This window comes from Tamandua tetradactyla, chromosome 7 (genome assembly GCF_023851605.1).
Source record: "Tamandua tetradactyla isolate mTamTet1 chromosome 7, mTamTet1.pri, whole genome shotgun sequence".
Classification (NCBI taxonomy): Eukaryota; Metazoa; Chordata; class Mammalia; order Pilosa; family Myrmecophagidae; genus Tamandua; species Tamandua tetradactyla.
The window spans coordinates 47,731,773-47,751,550 of NC_135333.1; the positions used below are offsets into that span (position 1 = coordinate 47,731,773).

The 19,778-nt window shown below is 39.2% G+C and overlaps 1 protein-coding gene across 5 annotated transcripts in view; it reads left to right on the forward strand.

The window, feature by feature from the left end:
- Positions 1-19,778, forward strand: part of DCLRE1C (DNA cross-link repair 1C) — a 65,653-nt gene that overhangs the window by 23,134 nt on the left and 22,741 nt on the right. For 2 of the 5 annotated variants that reach the window (XM_077169342.1, XM_077169346.1), the window contains exons 5-11: positions 1,158-1,213; positions 1,732-1,833; positions 2,208-2,280; positions 2,461-2,601; positions 4,271-4,372; positions 8,155-8,291; positions 18,720-18,774. In XM_077169342.1, coding sequence (XP_077025457.1) covers positions 1,158-1,213; positions 1,732-1,833; positions 2,208-2,280; positions 2,461-2,601; positions 4,271-4,372; positions 8,155-8,291; positions 18,720-18,774 — 666 coding nt within the window. The remainder of the gene's footprint in view (positions 1-1,157; positions 1,214-1,731; positions 1,834-2,207; positions 2,281-2,460; positions 2,602-4,270; positions 4,373-8,154; positions 8,292-18,719; positions 18,775-19,778) is intronic. The other 3 variants (XM_077169344.1, XM_077169345.1, XM_077169347.1) reach the window with 3 other exon arrangements.

Here is a 19,778-nt window from a genome sequence, read left to right on the forward strand (position 1 = left end):
TCTTATTTAAAAAAAAAAAAAATCACTGCTCAGGCAGATAAAGTTTATTTTTTGTCCTTAAATTTAGAACTGGAAACCTTTGTGTTCTGAATATATTATTCTAATAGAAAAAGAACTGGGAAGCGCCCCTCCCCTTTTTTTGTTTCCTTCAAATTATACCTAGGCCTAGGACCTTTTTCCTATTTTGTGACAAATATTTGTTGCATAGCCTAATTCTAAGGTGCTGCTTTAACATGTTTCTCTCTGAAGGTAGCCCTTGCTTTTTGAACGTGATCAGTATACAGGGTCCCAACTTTCCAGACATTACTTTTTTTGGAAAAGATCAGACATTTGATATATTCCTCCCATCAAATTCCTGTCCTGAAGAGGGGCACAGAGCCTGCTTAGGGTGGGATAAAAAGAAATGAAAGACTGGCCCATGCCTTTCTCATGACAGTTTTTCTGCGACCCCCTCGCTAGCCGGCCGCTGCTTACTCACACTCGGCCAGCACCTCCTGGGGGCAGAGCCCTTCTGTCCTAACAGCCCTTGGTTTCTTCCTGTGTTCTGTGACTTCTGTGCCCTGTTCATCCAGGTCCAACCAATGGGAAATCAGGTTTCAAAGGGGCCCTCTGAGGGAAATTGTTTGAGTGCAGTTAGGAGGGGTTGCCCATTCCCACCTGCAGGGGCTGGGATGGGGGCAAGCCTGCCAGCTCTGCCCAGATAGCACGGTGGCTGGCATAGCTGGGGTGTCAGAGACAGGCTGCAGCCAGCCTTTTTTTTTCTTTAAATAGCAGCTTTATTGAGATAAAATTCATGTACCATTCAATTCACCCATTTAAAGTGTACAGTTCAGTGGCTTTTAGTATATTCCAGATGCACAGACCAATTTTAGAACATTTTCATCTCCCCCAAAAGAAAGTCCGCACCCTGAGCTGTCCACCACCCCTTCCCCTCCTAGATACCTTGGCATGAAATTCCCAGTTCATGGTAGCTCCTGTTTAGCTGTTTATTGAGTGGACACAGATTCTGCTTGTTTACAGAATTGATAAAGAGAAGAGTGGGGAGAAAAGGCAAACTGTATCCTCAAGAGGTTCTTGAATGTGTTCTATGAATCGAGGCTCTATTCACTAGCTCCTAATAATGACTGCTGTTTTTCTTTACTTTGTTTTCTTTTCAGAAGGAAGAGATTCTTGTGACTCTATTACCAGCTGGTCATTGTCCAGGATCAGTAATGTAAGGGGCTTGTCTCTTTGCCATTTTACTGTATCTAGATATGTATGATATTTGTAGAAAGAAATGTTTGGGATCAAGAACATAATACATAAGTATAGGGAAATTTGATTATTTTTCTGGCAATTTCTTTGATCAGTTTCCAACTAGAACTTAGGGGACTGATGTGAAGGCCAAATTTGAAATGTATCTTTCTTATAATGGAAATCTTCAATAGCTGTTTTTCCAAGGACTTGACATTTTCCAGTGATGTGGATTTCTCTCTCCTTGAACAGGAATAACTTCACTATGTAGTCAAGAGTGTTGACATATTTCTGGGCTAGCCATTACAGACTCGGTATTGTCCACAATACACTCGTCTTTCCTACCCCGGGGAGGTGTCAGTGAGTGCCTAGCATGGTTTAGGGGCTAACTTCACACATCTCTCTGGCAGGAGGTATTTGCTGTAGATTTGGCATGTATTTTCTTCACTAAGATTTTGTGTAAGACCTAGAAATCACAAAGACTCATTTCCTTCCCAGGTTTTTATTTCAGGGCAGCGGTGGGACTGTCTTATACACGGGAGACTTCAGGCTGGCGAAAGGTGAAGCTGCCAGGATGGAGCTGCTGCACTCTGGGGGCAGGTATGGCCACCTCTGCCTCTCAGATGCAAGACTGCGCAGCTTCAAAGGTTTATTGCTCTTGATTTCTATTAGAAATAATCTATAATCAAGCTGGATTATAATATTTGGCAACTTTTTTCCTCGAAATGGGTTTGTTTTATACATTGACTTGGGTAGTGATTACATGAATTTGTCAAAATTCACTGAATCATATTCACAAAATCCATGTATTTTATTGTATGGAAATCATTTCTCAACAAAGTTGATTTAAAAAAATAATCCAAATGGAATGGAAAGCCCTTTAAAATAAAAGAACCAAAAGTTTCAATTTTACACACATATTGTGTTACTTTAGATGGAGCAATACCAATTCTGTGGTTTTGTCTGTTTTCCAGAGTAAAAGACATCCAAAGTGTGTATTTAGATACTACTTTCTGCGATCCAAAATATTATCAAATTCCGAGTCGGGTAAGTCTCTGTGGAGAAACTAGGGGACAACCTGGGCATGACTGTGTTTCTTGAGGAAGTTTTATAGGATGATAAATTGGGTCAAAATTGTCCCCATTGTGTTAACTTCTATGAATGTTGGGCATGGCAAGGGCACATGACACTAGTAAGTATTTAATGCCATTTTAAAATACTGTGCAGGAGGAGTGTCTGCACGGGATCCTAGAGCTAGTTCGAAGCTGGATCACTCGGAGCCCACACCATGTCGTGTGGTTGAACTGCAAAGCAGCCTACGGCTATGAATATTTATTCACCAATCTTAGTGAAGAATTTGGAGTCCAGGTACAGTGACCATTCTATCTCTGTTGCTCCTGTCCATCCTCCCAGCTCTACCTTCCACCCCCTGTACCCACCCATATACACACACACCGGTAACTGGAAACAGTAGCAGATGGATACAGGCAGATGGAGGTTGCCCATCCCTAAGCCAAGCACCGCCTGCTCACTTCTGGTCACTTCCTCGCTGAAGGACGCTGGTGGAGCCCCTGTAACTTAGAGGAGCCCTCAGTGAAAAGCCCTATGGAGGAAGTGCATTTTAAACCGTGGGTCACAAAATACATACAGTGATTATGACCAGCACAGAAATCAAGTTTAGAGGAGAAAGTATCTGAGTGTGTTGCTTGCAGTAAGAGTGATTATTGTTTGTGAAACTTTACTTTTGGGATCAGACACGTACATACTCACACTCATCTGTACGTGTGTCCTGAGCTGCGGTTGAAACTTTCTAGCCCATGAGCCATGCCAGAAAAATTGTCCTTGTGTACTAGTGTCTGAGCCCACATGACAGTTCTGTGTCAGGCTGTGCAGGAGCTTTCTCCGGCCTTATTCCCAGCTGCAGCCTGTGGGTCCCTGAGCATCCTTGAGTGTGAGGGTACAGCCATCAACTCCCCAACCTGCCTTCCCCCAACAGTGCTCACGTGAAGTGTGTGGCTAGCACTGTGGTTTCCTAAGAGAAGCTGTATTTGTGATAATGACTGAGTGAGATAAAGTACTGAAACTAGTTGGACATTTAAGTTCTACTTCGTTTTGTACCTTTTCATACAATTCCCACACATGACATTCATGTGCCAAAGACTTAATGAAATGCAGTGTGATTTAGTGAAATGAAAAAGATCTAGTTTTTCTGTACTTGGAATTTCAAAAATTCTCCCCTCCCTTCCCCTCTTATGGAAAAGTAAACAATTATGTCTGTATTCTTTTTATACTTATCTTTTGTATTACATACCACAACAATTTGCTATTATACTCATCTTTTTTGTTATAAAGACTTTGAAATGAGAATACGTCTTTTTGCTGTATCATAATTCTAATATCAGTTTAGATTGTAGTCGTTTTACTTTGAACTACTCAGAAGATAAGCTTTAAGTAAAACTGACACATTTGTTTTAACACCTTAAAAGTTATTCACCTTAAAATTCTAAAAGTGACCTGAGTTTGAATATATGTTTTTCTGCCTCTGCCCATCCCTTCTAGTCCGGTGAAACAGTCTGCAGGGAGGGAGGGCCTGATGTCCTACTTCCTGGTCCAGCTGCCTCTCCGGGGCACACTTGCTTGTGACTTAAAGAAGTGACTCTCGATTCTTTTTTCTCCTTTGTTCACTGCTAAATGCCCAGTATTTAATATCAAGCTTGATACCTAATAGGTATGCAGTAAACACTTGTTGGATGACCACGAAGAAATGAAGATGAAGAAATGAGGGCAATACCAGTGTGATCAAATGAAATCCATGACCGAGGTCTCCACGCAGGCCGAATGGAAGGCGATCCCCAGCCCTTTGCCCTGTTGACTTCCTAGTAGAACATTTGTGTATTGAAACAGCCATAAACTAGATTTCAAAAAAGAAGAGTTAGTCACTAACTGGATGATTTGTCCCTGAAGAGTTAACCTGTGAACAGTTTATTAACAGGACATTCACTTTGCCTAATTTGCTGATGAACTTTATTTTCCTCAGGTTCATGTTGATAAATTAGACATGTTCAGAAACATGCCCGACATTCTCCATCACCTCACCACAGACCGCAACACGCAGATCCATGCGTGTCGGCACCCAAAGGTATGCGTGGAGATGACTGTTCTTGCACTGTGTGAGCCATAGAAAACAGAATTTCAGGTCTAGAAGGAACCTCAGAAATCACATTTCCAGGCTTCCCATTTACAAATGAAAACTCAGGGCTTTGATAAAGCTCGGATTGCAGCCCTAAGTTGTTGCCCAACGCCCGGCACAGGTGTACTTAACCACCATAAATTTCATGATTAGCAAGGAGATGCAAGAACTTAGAGATTGTTAATGAAATACAGTTGTGCACATTGAAAAAATATATATATTTTGCAATGAAATATAATACAACATTCTAGCTTATTTAAGGGAACGTATTCACAATTCACTGCTATTGATTTCTTATACTCTTGACATATGCATGTGTATTAACCTTATTTTTCTTCTCGTTTGAGATTTATATCTAGACATAACTTGCTTCACACTTGGAAATAATTACATGTATGACAGTCCAGCCTCCAATGAATATTCCTAATGTCTTTGCAAATCACTGGTAATTGTTTTCTAATACCATCATGGAGCACCTCTCTGTTATTAAATGCCAGTTATAAAGCTTCTAATTCGAATTTTTAAATAAACTTTTTATCTTGAAATAATTTCGAACATACAGGACAGTTGCAGAAATAATACGAAATCCACACAGAGAATTCTAATATGCCCCCCACCCCCACCAACTGTTAACATTTTGCCACATTTGCCATAACATTCTTCCATCCATCCATCCATATCTATTTTCTAAACATTTGAGAGTAAGTTGCATACATCATGTTCTTTGAACATGTTCCTTGATGCTTCCATTTACATTTCCTAAGAACAAAGATATTCACTTATTAACCACCTTAAGTACAGTTATCAAGTTCAAGAACTTTAACATTGATGGACAGCTTATAGTCTATATTCTATTTTTTTTTGTATGCTCTAATAATGTCCTTATGGGCCTTTTCTCCTCCATTATTAGGTCTAGTCAAGGATCATGAATTGCATTTAACTGTTATTGTCTCCTTAGTATTTCTTCTTTTCTTAATTGTGGAAACATATAATACGAACTTTCCCATCTCAGTCCCTCCCATACATACCATTTAGTGGGATTAATCACATTCACAGCATTGTGCTTCCCTCACCACTATCCATTGCCAGAAGTTTCCTTTCACCCCAAATAGAAACCCTATACCAGTTTCTCATTAACTCCCATTCCCTCTGCCCCTAGCCTCCGTCCCTGGTAACCTGGACTCTACTTTCTTTCTCTATAAATTTACATATTCTAGTTATTTCATATAAGATGAATCATGCAATATCTATCCTTTGTGTCTGACTTATTTCACTCAACATAATGTTTTCAAGTGTCATCCATGTTGTCACATACATCAGAAGTTTATTCTTTTTTTTTGGCTGAGTAATGTCCCATTGTATATGTTTACCATATTTTGTTTATCCGTTCATCCGTTAATGAGCATTTAGGTTGCTTTTATCTTTTGGCATTTGTGAACCCAAATTTGCCCTTAAATGTTTAAAATTTTTAATTTGTATAGTCATAAAACATCACTGCCCTAATTAGTGATTGTCAAATGCAGAGGTATGTCATAATTTTCTGTAAATTTTAAAATATTTTAGCATTTAAATGCTGAGTAATTTTTTTAGTAAACCCTGCATTTATACATTTAGATCACCACTGTATTAGTAATATTGGCTCCATGAGTCCCAAAAGCTTAAAGTGCAATTTCTCTGGCCCTAAAATGAAGCTCAAAACAAGAATTCTTAACCCACAGCATGGAATGTTCTACTTCAGGCCACTATAGGAGAGCTACAAGGTAAGAAATGAGTTTTGGTTGCTTGGTAAGCTGTATGTTATAATGTGCATTCGTGAAAGATTTCATTATTTTGAGTGTATGTGTGTGTATTTACACCCAGAGGCTTCGTGGATGGATACAAGTAATGTAGCTACAAAACAGAATCTGTTTTGAACTTTTTACCTGTGGCATTTGTAGGCTTTGGTCCTTTGTCCCATACACCTTTTAATTGGCAAGTTTCTTTTTGCTCTGAGTACTCAAGCATCCCACAAACCAGTTTAATTTGTATCTGCTACTGCTGTCATTTCCCACATTTGGCTACTTTCCTCTGGGTGGCTCATGCTGTTTCTTAGATCATGTAGCCTTTAAAAATACTGAGCAAAACTGAGTGTGCAGGGCCTGGTAGCAAGAAGCAACAGCTAAGGCACCCCCACCACGTCTGCAGTCTGCTTTGGGTGGACTGCTGACATTTTGAAAGGATTCATACCTAAAAATAATGTGTTTGGAAAAGTAGTCCCATTATTTTTTTTACCTTTTATAAACATTTTTGTTACTTTTTTCTCCAACTTTATCTTTTTTTAATATTTTTTTCAAGAGATATATACACACACAGTCCAACCAAATACAATCAGTGGTCTACAATATCATCACCCTTCACCATTATTTTTAGAACATTTGCATCAATCTAAAGAAAAGAAGAAAAAAGAATTCATATGTCCTATACTCCTTACCTCTCTCTGTCATTGACCCATAGTATTTCAATCTACCCAATTTTTACCCTTTATCTCCCTGTATTATTTATTTATTTATCCTTTTTTTATTTTTTTTTTACTCATCTGTCCATACCCTGGGTAAAAGGAGCATCAGACACAAGGTTTTTAACAATCATACAGTCAAATTGTAAAATCTATATAGTTATGTAATCATCTTGAAGAATCAAGGCTACTGGAACACAGCTCAGCAGTTTCAGGTACTTCCCTCTAGCCCCTTCAATACACCATAAACTAAAAAGGAAATATCTATATCACGCATAAGAATAACCTCCAGGATAACCTCTCGAGTCTGTTTGAAATCTCTCAGCCACTGACACTTTATTTTGTCTCATTTCTCTCTTCCCCCTTTTGGTCAAAAAGGCTCTCTCAGTCCCATAATACTGGGTCCCAGCTCATCCCAGGGGTCCTGGCCCACATTGCCAGGAGAGTTACACCCCTGGGAGTCATGTCCCACATAGGGGGTGTAGGGCAGTGAGTTCACCTGCCAAATTGGCTTAGAGAGAGAGAGAGGCCACATCTGAGCAAAAAAAGAATCCACCTTTATTTTGAAAAAATTTGAATCAGTAGTACAGGTGCCAGACTACTACAGTGAACACCATCTGCCTTCGTCTGGAGCCACCAGTTTGCTAACTGTGCCACAGGATGTGTGCCTGTATGTGTGAACCCTGTGCTCACTCCTGCCTCCAACCGTTTGACGATTGAGTTGCAGATTTATTTATTTTTTTTTTTGGGATACGTGGTCCAGAAATCAAACCTGGGTCTCCTGCATGAAAGGTGGGCATTATAACCACTACACTACCTGTGTACCCTCGGATTTCATTTTGACACCCCACTTCTGCGTGTGTCTCCTGCATTCCTGTATAGCCACAATGTAATCACCACTCAGGAAATTTAACACTGATATGATGTTATAATATAATTAGATATTATACAATTATCCCAGTCTTCCCAGTAATGCCTTTTGTAGCTTTGGGCTTGGGAGCAGTGGCATCCAGAATTTAATTAAGTGTTGTGTGTTGTGTTCAGTTGTGTCTCTTTAGTCTCTTTAATACAGATCAAGTCTCTAGCCTTTTGTTTTTCGTTCACCTCGTTGAAAGTCCAGGGCAATTGTTTTGCAGACCATACCTCCATTTGGAATCATCCAACTGCTTCCTCAGGTCTACATTTGTTTTTGAGACCCTTAGCCTACAGTCGTTCTCTTTTTTTTCCTCTTTTTTAGTCAGAGGAATATTTTCAGTGGAACAAATTACCCTGTGGAATATCTTCTAAGAACAGAATTCCTCTTCACACAATCAGCATTAAGCCATCCACTATGTGGTTTGGAGAAAGAACCAGAAAAACAAATGTGATTGTGAGGTAAGAAGGTGTCATGGGAGGTCCTCTGAGAGAAACTTTGCTTTGAAATAAATCTTCTGATTTAACTTTGCTTAAATGCAGTCCAGCTTTTATCCCAAGAAGATTATTACCATTTTGAAAAATAATTTATTTGCCTTTTTTTAAACTAAAGAGGTGCTGCTTCCACACCTACCCTGACACCATTCCTAGTATTCCCTGAGGTCATCCTGTTTAGAACCTCAGAGGGTGGGAGACCGGGGGTTTCAAGCGCTCGGTATGGAGAATGTAGCAGTTGTCGTAGGTTGTGGAGGCTGGATGGAGTAGGGGAGACACCATGATGGTCCTGCTGGCCATCGAGAATGGCTGTAAGGGAGAGCAGATGGTGGTGAGGTGAGCAGCTCGAGGGCGGCCACAGAGGAGGTGAGGAAGAGAGTGGAGAAGTTCCAAGAGAGCAGGCAGAGGCATGGGACAGGTTAACCTGAGTGACTGCCTGGGCTTTGGGAACAGATGCTTGGGATGAAGTCATAGCTAGAAAGTCTGGAGCCCTAGTTTACTGATGTTCAAAGCATTTAAAGTTTAGTAATTTTAGTTTCACTTATTAAAAAAAAACAAACATGTAAGTACAACATGCTACCTCTGTTGTAAATGCTTTACATGGTTCAGTTATTACCCCCGCAAAATAAGTCTATGAGACAGGTGCTGCTATCACTGTTCTACAGTTAAAGAAATGAAATGTTATTGATGTTTCATAACAGCTGATAAGTGGAAGCAGGAGAGCAGAGCCTTGGATACAAGTGTGTCTGATGCCAAAGCTCAGATGTTTTGCTCAAGAGTGAAGTGCAGATAACATCAAAGATAATGCTTTCCTCCCTTAGAGAATTTTTTTTTTTAGTTTCCAATATCTTTTTTAATTTTTATTAATAAAACCAATCAACATACAATATGAACATTCTTTTTTTCATCACATAGTTGTATATTCATCATCATAATCATTTCTTAGAACATTAGCATCAATTCAGAAAAAGAAATAAAAAGAAAAAATTCATACATACCATACCCCTTACCCCTCCCTTTCATAGATCACTAGCATTTCAATCTACTAAATTTGTTTTAACATTTGTTCCCCCTATTATTTATTCTTAATCCATGTGTTTTACTCATCTGTCCATAAGGTAGATAAAAGAAGCATCAGACACAAGGTTTTTACAATCACACAGTCCCATTGCGAAAGCTATTTCATTATACAGTCATCTTCAAGAAACATGGCTACTGGAACACAGCTCTACATTTTCAGGCAGTTTCCTCCAGCCTCTCTGTTACGCCTTAACTAAAAAGGTGATATCTATTTAATGTGTAAGAATAACCTCCACGATAACCTCCCGACTGTTTGGAATCTCTCAGCCATTGACACTTTATTTTGTCTCATTTCTCTCTTTTCCCTTTTGGCTGAGAAGGTTTTCTCAATCCCTTGGTGCTGAGTCCCATCTCATTCTAGGGTTTCTGTCCCACATTGCCAGGAAGGTCCACACCAGTGGGAGTCATGTCCCACATAGAGAAGGGGAGGGCAGTGAGTTTGTTTGGCTGAGAGAGAGAAGCCAAATCTGAGCAACAAAAGAAGTTTTCTTGGGGGTGATGCTTAGGCCTAATTTTAAGTAGGCGCAGCCTATCCTTTGTGGGGTTGTTTCATATGAACAAACCCCAAGATTGGGGGCTCAGCCTATTGCTTTGGTTGTCCCCACTGCTTGTGAGAATATCAAGAATTCTCCACTTAGGAAAGTTGAATTTTCCCCCTTTCTCACCATTCCCCCAAGGGGACTGTGCCAATATTGTTTTATTCACTGTTAAAATCCTATGGGATTTGTAGGAGCCAAGGGTTAAAACAAGACCTGCAGAATTTGTTGGGAGCAGCTGGCGTTAAAGTGGCAGCAAGAAATTGAGGAGGCAGTTATTTGCTTAATGGAGAACAGTCTGGGAGAGAGAGAATGTTTGTTTTGTCTTAGCCCCAGGTTCTTTGTGGTCATCTTAAGTAAGCACTCTGTATTCTCACCAGGTGCATGGGTACTCTTTGTCACGTGAACCCTGCAGTATATAAGCAGGAACTAGTTGAGAATAAAATTGTCTGATGTCTCTAGTCTGTTATCGCTGAGCTTCAGACCCCCTGAACCCATCTGTGTCTGTCTTTCATTCTGTCTTTCATTCTTTCTTTCTCATCATTCCTTAATATCCTTCGAGCTCCGTTTCATAGGAAGCAACAGGATTTATTGAGACATCACTCTGGACAAACGTACAAAATCTTATACCCTACTCAAGGTTCCATGTACTTAGGGTGTACAATTAAGCTGTCCACATAAGTTATATTAGGAAATGCACTAGTCGAAATATAAATTTTGTACCAAATAAACATTTTTTGCTTTAGTCTCACGAATAAATTACATAAGTAAAATATTACCATCTATTTTCCACACCCTGCATTTTGACATTCCTTTGTTCTTCCTCATACAAGACATTTTTAAATTTGTACATTTAGTCACTATCATCATACACTCTAGGCATTCCTAGATTATACCATCTCAGTCTTTATTGTCTGTCTTTCCTTCTGATTTCCTTTGTGCCCCCAGGCCTCCTCCCTCTATCATTCTCACATTCACCTTCATTCAGTGTTCTAATGTTATTGTATTACAGTTAGGTAGTATTCTGCTATCCATTTCTGAATTTTTACAATCAGTCCCATTGCACAATCTGTATCCCTTCAGTTCCAATTACCCAATATCTACCCTATTTCTATCTCCTGATGACTTCTGTTCTTAACTGAAATTATCCAAGTTCATTCATTAATGTTGGTTCATATCAGTGAGACCATACAGTATTTATCCTTTTGTTTCAGGCTAATCTCTCCCAGCATAATGTCCTTAAGGTCCATCCATGTTGTTAATACTTCATAACTTTATTCTGTCTTACAGCTACATGATATTCCATCAATGTATATACCACAGCTTGTTTAGCCACTCATCTGTTGATGGACATTTGGGCTATTTCCATCTCTTAGCAATTGTAAATAATGCTGCTGTAAACATTGGTGTGCAAATGTTCATTTGTGTCTTTGCCCTCATGTCCTCTGAGTAGATACCTAGCAATGGTATTGCCGGGTTGTATGGCAATTCTATACTTAGCTTCCTGAGGAACTGCCAAACTGCCTTCTACAGTGGTTGTACCATTTGACATTCCCAGCAACAGTGGATAAGTGTGCCTCTTTCTCCACATTCTCTCCAGCACTTGTTTTCTGTTTTATTGATAATGACCATTCTGGTGGGTGTGAGATGATATCTCATTGTGGTTTTGATTTGCATTTCCCTAATAGCCAGGAAAGTTGAGCATCTTTTCATATGCCTTTTGGCCATTTGTATTTCCTCTTCTGAGAAGTGTCTGTTCAAGTCTTTTGCCCATTTTGTAAGTGGGTTGTCTGTCTTTTCATTGTTGAGTTGTACAATCTCTTTATATATTCTGGATACTAGACCTTTGTCTGATATATTGTTTCCAAATATTGTCTCCCATTGTGTAGACTGTCTTTTTACTTTCTTGACAAAGTTCTTTGATGCACAAAAGTGTTTAATTTTGAGGAGTTCCCATTTCTTTCTTTCTTTCTTCAATGCTCATGCTTTGGGTGTAAGGTCTAGGAAACTGCCTCCTATTATAAGATTTATAAGATATTTCCCTACAGTTTCTTCTAACAGTTTCATGGTCTTAGATCTAATGTTTAGGTCTTTGATCCATTGTGAGTTAATTTTTGACAGGATATGAGATATGGATCATTTCATTCTTTTGCATGTGGATATCCAGTTCTTTAGGCACCATTTATTAAAGAAACTGTTCTGTCCCAGGTGAGTTACTTTGACTGCCTTATCAAAGATCAGTTGTCCATAGATGAGAGGATCTATATCTGAACACTCTATTCGATTACACTGGTCCGTATATCTATGTTTTTGCCAATACCATGCTGTTTTGACCACTGTAGCTTCGCAATATGCCTTAAAGTCAGGTAGCATGAGACCTCTGACTTCATTTTTCTTTCTCACAACACGTTTAGCTATTTGGGGTACCCTGCCCTTCCAGATAAATTTGGTTATTGATTTTTGTATTTCTGAAAAGTAAGTTTTGGGGATTTTAATTGCTATTACATTGAATCTGTAAATCAATTTAGGTAGAATTGACCTCTTAACTACATTTAGTCTTCAATCCATGAACATGGTATTCCCTTCCATTTATTTAGGTCTTCTGTGATTTCTTTTAACAATTTCTTATAATTTTCTCTGTTTAGGTCTTTTGTCTCTTTAGTTAAATTTATTCCTAAATATTTTATTCTTTTGGTTGCAGTTGTAAATGGAAATTTTTTCATGATTTCTCCCTCAGATTGTTCATTACTACTGTGTAGAAACAGTACAGATTTTTGAGTGTTGATCTTGTAACCTGCCACTTTACTGTACTCATTTATTAGCTCTAGTAGTTTTGCTGTGGATTTTTCAGGGGTTTTGATATATAGTATCATATCATCTGCAAACAGTGGAATTTTACTTCTTCCTTTCCAATTATGATGCCTTATATTTCTTTTTCTTGTCTAATTTCTCTGGCTAGAACTTCCATCACCATGTTGAATAACAGACATTCTTGTCTTGTTCCTGATCTTAGGGGGAAAGTTTTCGGTTTTTCCCCATTGAGGATGATGTTAGCTGTGGGTTTTTCGTATATTCCCTTTATCATGTTGAGGAAGTTCCTGTCTATTCCTATCCTTCGAAGTGTTTTCAACAGGAAAGGATGTTGAATTTTGTCAAATGCCTTTTCTGCGTCAATCAAGATGATCATTTGGCTTTTCTGCTTTGATTTATTGATATGATGTATTACATTAATTGATTTTCTTATGTTGAACCATCCTTGCATATCTGGGATGAATCCTACTTGGTCATGGTGTATAATTCTTTTCATATGCTGTTGGATTTGATTTGCAAGAATTTTTTTGAGGATTTTTGCATCTATATTCATAAGAGAGATGGGTTTGTAATTTTCTTTTTTTGTAATATCTTTGTCTGGCTTTGGTATGAGGGTGATGTTGGCTTCATAGAATGAGTTAGGTAGCTTCCATCCTCTTCAATATTTTTGTAGAGTTTGAGCAGGATTGGTACTAATTTTTTCTTGAATGTTTGGTAGAATTCACATGTGAAGCCATCAGGTCCTGGACTTCTTTTAGGGGAGGTTCTTAATGACTAATTCAGTTTCTTTGCTTGAAATTGGTTTGTTGAAGTAGTCTATGTCTTCTAGAGTCAGTGTTGGTTGTTCATGCCTTTCTAGGAAGGTGTCCATTTCATCTACATTGTCAAGTTTATTAGCATAAAGTTGTTCATAGTATACTCTCATTACTCCCTTTATTTCTCTGGGGTCAGTGGTTATGTCTCCTCTTCCATTTCTGATTTTATTTATTTGCATCCTCTCTCTCCTTCTTTTTGTCAACCTTGCTAAGGGTCCATCAATCTTATTGATTTTCTCATCGAACCAACTTCTGGTTTTGTTGATTTTCTTGATTGTTTTCATTTTCCCAATTTCATTTATTTTTGCTCTAATCTTCATTATTGCTTTCCTTTTGCTTGCTTTAGAGTTAGTTTGCTGTTCTTTATCTAGTTCTTCCAAGTGGATAGTTAATTCCTCAATTTTTGCTCTTTCTTTTTTTTTGATATAGGCATTTAGGGCAATAAATTTCCCTCTTAGCACTGCCTTTGCTGCATCCCAGAAATTTTGTTGTGTCGTATTTTTCATTTTTATTTGCCTCAAGATATTTACTGATTTCTCTTGTAGTTTCTTCCTTGACCCACTGGTTGTTTAAGAGTGTGTTGTTGAGCCCCCACGTATTTGTGAATTTTCTGGCCCTCTGCCTATTATTGATTTCCAACTTCATTCCTTTATGATCTGAGAAAGTGTTTTGTATGATTTCAATCTTTTTAAATTTATTGAGACTTGCTTTGTGATCCAGCGTATGGTCTATCCTTGAGAATGATCTATGAGCACTTGAGAAGAAGGTGTATCCTGCTGTTGTGGGGTCTGATGTTCTATAAATGTCTGTTAAGTCTAGCTCATTTATTGTATTTTCAAATTCTTTGTTTCTTTATTGATCCTCTCTCTAGATGTTCTGTCCATTGATGAGAGTGGGGAATTGAAGTCTCCAACTATTATGGCAGATATGTCTATTTCTCTTTTCAGTGTTTACCTCATGTATTTTGGAGCATTCTGGCTCGGTGCATTAATATTTATGATTGTTTTATCTTCATGTTGAATTGTTCCTTTTATTAATACATAGTGTCCTTCTTTGTCTCTTTTAACTGTTTTACATTTGAAGTCTAATTTGTTGGATATTAGTATAGCTACTCCTGCTCTTTTCTGATTGCTATTTGCATGAAATATCTTTTCCCAACCTTTCACTTTCAACCTATGTTTATCCTTGGGTATGAGATGCATTTCCTGTAGACAGCATATAGATGGGTCCTGTTTTTTAATCCATTCTGCCAGTCTATGTCTCTTGACTGGGTGGTTTAATCCATTAACATTTAATGTTACTACTGTAAAAGCAGTACTTTCTTCTACCATTTTACCTTTTGGATTTTATATGTCATATCTGATTTTCCTTCTTTTTTACCTTTACTGATAGTCTTCATTTCAACACTCTTCTCTACACCTTTTTCTCCTGTCTTTTCATGTCTGTCTCTGGTGCTCCCTTTAGTGTTTCTGGCAGTGCCGGTCTCTTGGTCACAAATTCTCTGTGATTTTTTTGCCTGAAAATGTTTTAATTTCCCCCTCATTTTTGAAGGACAATTTTGCTGGATATAGAATGCTTGGTTGGCAGTTTTCCTCTTTTAGTAACTTAAATATATCATCCCACTGTCTTCTTGTCTCCATGGTTTCTGCTGAGAAATCTACACACAGTCTTATTGGGCTTCCCTTTTATGTGATGTGTTGCTTTTCTCTTACTGCTTTCAAGATTCTCTCTTTCTCTTTCACATCTGACATTCTGATTAGTAAGTGTCTTGGAGTACGTCTATTTAGATCTATTGTCTTTGGGGTATGCTGCACTTCTTGGATCTGTAATTTTAAGTCTTGCATAAGAGTTGGGAAATTTTCAGTGATAATTTCCTCCATTAGTTTTTCTCCTCCTTTTCCCTTCTCTTCTCCTTCTGCAATACCCAGAATGTGTATATTCATGTGCTTCATGTTGTCATTCAATTCCCTGAGTCCCACTCATTTTTTTCCATTCTTTTCCCCATATTTTCTTTTGCTTGTCAGATTTCAGATGTCCTGTCCTCCAGTTCACTAATCCTGTCTTCTGCCTCTTGAAATCTGACATTGTATGTTTCCTTTGTTTTTTTTTTCATCTCTTCTGCTGTGCCATTCATTCCCATAAGTTCTGTGATTTGTTTTTTCAGACTTTCAATTTCTTCTTTTTGTTCATTCTTTGCCTTCTTTATATCCTCCCTCAGTTCACTGATTTGATTTTTGGTGAGGTTTTCCATGTCTGTTGGAACAGTCTGAATTAATTGTTTCAACTCCTGTATCTCATTTGAATTGTTGGTTTATTCCTTTGACCGGGCCATATCTTCAGTTTTCCTTGTATAATCATTATTTTTTGCTGACGTCTGGGCATTTAATTACCTTAATTAGTTTATTCTGGATATTGTTTTCACTTTTTATACCTAGGATTTTCTTGCTGGATGACTTTGCTGTCTATCTGTTCTTTGACATTCAGCTCAGCTTATTCTGGACCTCTAGCTTAGGTTTTGTTTAACAGATCAGAATTTTTCAGTTCTTATTTTCTTGTTTCTTGACTTGCCTGTATAGTGCCTTTTTATTCCTGTTAGGAGGGTCTACTTAGGTATTATAGACCCCAGCCAGATTTTCCCAGACCAAACTGGCCTTCTGTCAGGAGGAAAGAGTCACCTGCATCAGTTTTCCCTGAGGGTATGACCCAGCAGATTGAAAGGCTTTCCTGTGAAGCCTCTGGGCTCTCCATTTTTCCGTTCCTGCCCTGTATGTCATGCTTGTCTGCCTGCAGGTCCCATCAGCATAAGGTGATGCGGTACCTTTAACTTCAGCAGACTCTCCTTACTGGGGTGTGGTCCAGACAGAGGAGTGGTTGTAGGCTGACTTTAATTGCTTCAGTTTCCCAGACCCTGGGGTCTGAGTTCCTTGAGGGAGTGATTACACCTGATCTGGGCCCCACCCCTCTCTTGGGGAAGGCACAAGCTCCAGACAAACACTCAAACAAGCTTAATTCTGTCTATGCCTGGGGCAGTGGAGCTTGAGAAGCCTTGCAGCTGTATCCAAAGAGCAGTCAAGCCATAGAAACACAGCCACCAAAACAAAAGAGAAAAATCCTTTTCAGAACAGGAACCCTGTTGAGCTTAAGTTGGTATGTTGCTGTATGTATCTCCAGGTCCTATGTGCCCCCTTCTTTCCTTCAGGACCCAGACCTTTTCAAAATCCAAAAAAATCTGTTTGTTTTTTTTTTTCCCCATCAGCCCTGCCCCCTCTGCACCGGGGCAAAAACCAGCGACCTCAGCTTTTACTCAAGGTTCAGCTGAGCTGGGGGCCTATTTTTAGTAGTCAGAATTTGCGAATTAATTCCACAATTGGAGCTTGGTTGTGCTCATCACCTGCTGCTAAAGTCTCTTTCCTTTTCCCTCTGGGAAGCAGCCTGTGGGAGAGGGGCGCTAGCCACTGTGGCTTGGGGAACTCACAGTTCTGGGTGGGCTCGCAGCCGGTCCAGCTGGTCCAGACTGGTATACACTGTGTGTCTGGTCGCTGACATGGCCCCAGCAGTTGTTCTGTATTATTCCTGGGTATTTACTAGCTGCTCTGGAGGACAAACTAAATCCCACACCTCGCTAAGCCGCCATCTTGGCCATCCCTTAGAGAATTTACTATCAAACATAGCCTCCAGTGGGAGGCTTTGCAAGATGATCTGGTACAGTGCAGGAAGAAAGCACTTTAATTTATTTTTTAATCTCATCCCTTCACATTTGTACATTTTATAAATGCATATAATGTGTTTTAGTATTCGTAGAATTGCATAATTTATAAATAAAGGCATAAATATTCACCAAGGGGATGTACAGTAATTTTTTTATGGTAGGATGGACTGATTAAAAAATAGTTTGAAGCCCAGTGAAGTAATGAGGGATGCAAGAAAGCCATCTGTTTCTAGAGAATGTGATCAGAGCCCCAGTGTTGTCTGGCTGGGGAAGTTAAGAAAGGTTTACAGAGTAGAAGGGGCTTTGTCAAGCTGGGAGGGAGGCCAAGGACAGTCCAGTACTGAGGGGTATTTTGAACGTTTAATGATCTCGTACTGAATGGATCTTGCTGACTTCCAGACTGGAAGACCAGAGCAACTTTGGCGCTGCTCTCTGAGAGGCAGGTTTGCCGAGCCAACCTGGCACATGGCCTGGATCGTGGTACAGATATGGATCCAGGCTAGGGTGGTGCGCAGAGCCGGTGGCATGGTGGAAGCGAGTAGGCTCAGAGAACATGAGGCCAGATGGGGCCTCCTTGGGAGCCTAAGATCAGTATTGGTCCTAACTCTCTAGGAGAAGAGCAAAGAAATACAGGGACCAGAATCAAAACCACAGGAACCAGGGAAGGCTAAAAGAATTATAGTGACATCACTTGGAGAAAAGGCTGGAGAAGGAGTAACAATAGTTGCCTCATGTAAATGATGCAAGGCAATCTATCAGATTGATTTCCAATCCATATGTAACCTTAAGGACAGGAACAACCACCAAAATAGGAAAAAATGTTCAGAAATCCCTATTTTAAAACTGCTGATTCTGTAGGAAAATGTCAAAGAAACCTCATCTTAATTACTAGGAATTGGTACTTTCAAAAAACACCTAAAAGAATAAGCTTATTTTGTGTCACTGATTCTTTCACAGCAAATTATACAATTTTGAATAATCTTTGATTTTCCCATTCCTTTATATCCTTTGTAATAACTAAGCCTTGTTTTGTAAACCTTGAACCTAACTCAAACACAGTAAGTATTTTATAACTGTGCAATGCCACAAGTTTCCTTGGTAGCAGGAGAGTTGCCCTCCCTATGTGTTGGGAGCTGGGGAATGGTAAGTGGGGTGCAACCAAGACATGTTCCTTTCTCTGACCCTGACATGTGTATCCTGCAAAGCACATTACCGAGAATAATTTTTGTTCTTTTTTTATGTAAAGGGGAAACACATATTCTGCTTTTTATATTTTCTTCCCGAAGGAGGGCTTACATACTTCTCATCCACATCAGGAAGAGTTCACCCCTATACTAGGAAAAAATTCCTGATTGTAGGGCAATTTCATACTAGGTGATTTCATACCAAGAATTTAGCTCAGTTTTGATAAGTGACCTTTCCATTTTGTGTTTTATTCCTTTAGGACCGGAGAGAGTTCATACAGAGCTTGCTTTTCTTTTCATTCCTCCTACAGTGAGGTAAGAGGACCCCTCACTGCAGACTTTGTGGCCTTCTGGGTGGGAGCTGCCATCCCTGACTTCCAGGGCACCTTTTTCTGCTACTCAAGACCAGGGTAGCATAAATACATGGAATCTTGAGTAGGGCGTGACACCTTGTTGGTTTGTCTAGGTTAGTGTGATGCCCAATATATCCCAGAATAATTTGGGCAGAGAATAAAATAGTATTTGCAAAGTCCACATAGGGGACTGGGGAGAAATGCGGAAATATTTAACTTCCCATGTGGAAAATTCCTGATATTCTTGCAAGCAATAGGGACAACCAAAATCAATAGCCTCAATCTTGGGGCTTGCCCCTGTAAACTTTATTCCTGCATAGGATAGGCTAAGCCTACTTATAATTATGTGTAAGAGTCACCTCCAGAGAACCTCTTTTGTTGCTCAGATGAGGCCTCTTTCTCTAAGCCGACTTGGTAGGTGAACTCACCGTCCTCCCTTCTACATTGGACATGACTCCCAGGAATGTAAGTCTCCCTGGCAATGTGGGACAGACCCAGGAGGAGCCGGGACCTGGAATCATGGGATTAAGAAAGCCTTCGTGACTAAAAGAGGGAAGAGAGAAGTGAGACAAAATAAAATTTCAGTGGCTGAGAGATTTCAATCAAGAGGTTATCCTGGAGGTTAATCTTATGCATTATATAGATATCCTTTTTTCTTTTTTGGTGTATTAGAGTGGCTGGAGGGAAGTACCTGAAACAGTTAAGCTGTGATCCAGTAGCCTTGATTCTTGGAGACAATTATACAACTATATAAATTTTGCAATGTGGCTGTGTGATTGTGAAAACCTTGTGTCTGATGCTCCTTTTATCCAGGGTATGGACATGAGTAAAAAAATATGGATAAAAATAAATAAATAATAGTGGGGTAAGGGGTAAAATAAATTGGGTAGATTAGAATACTAGTGGTCAATCAGAGGGAAGGGTAAGGGGTATGTGATGTATGAGTTTTTTCTCTTTTCTTTTTAT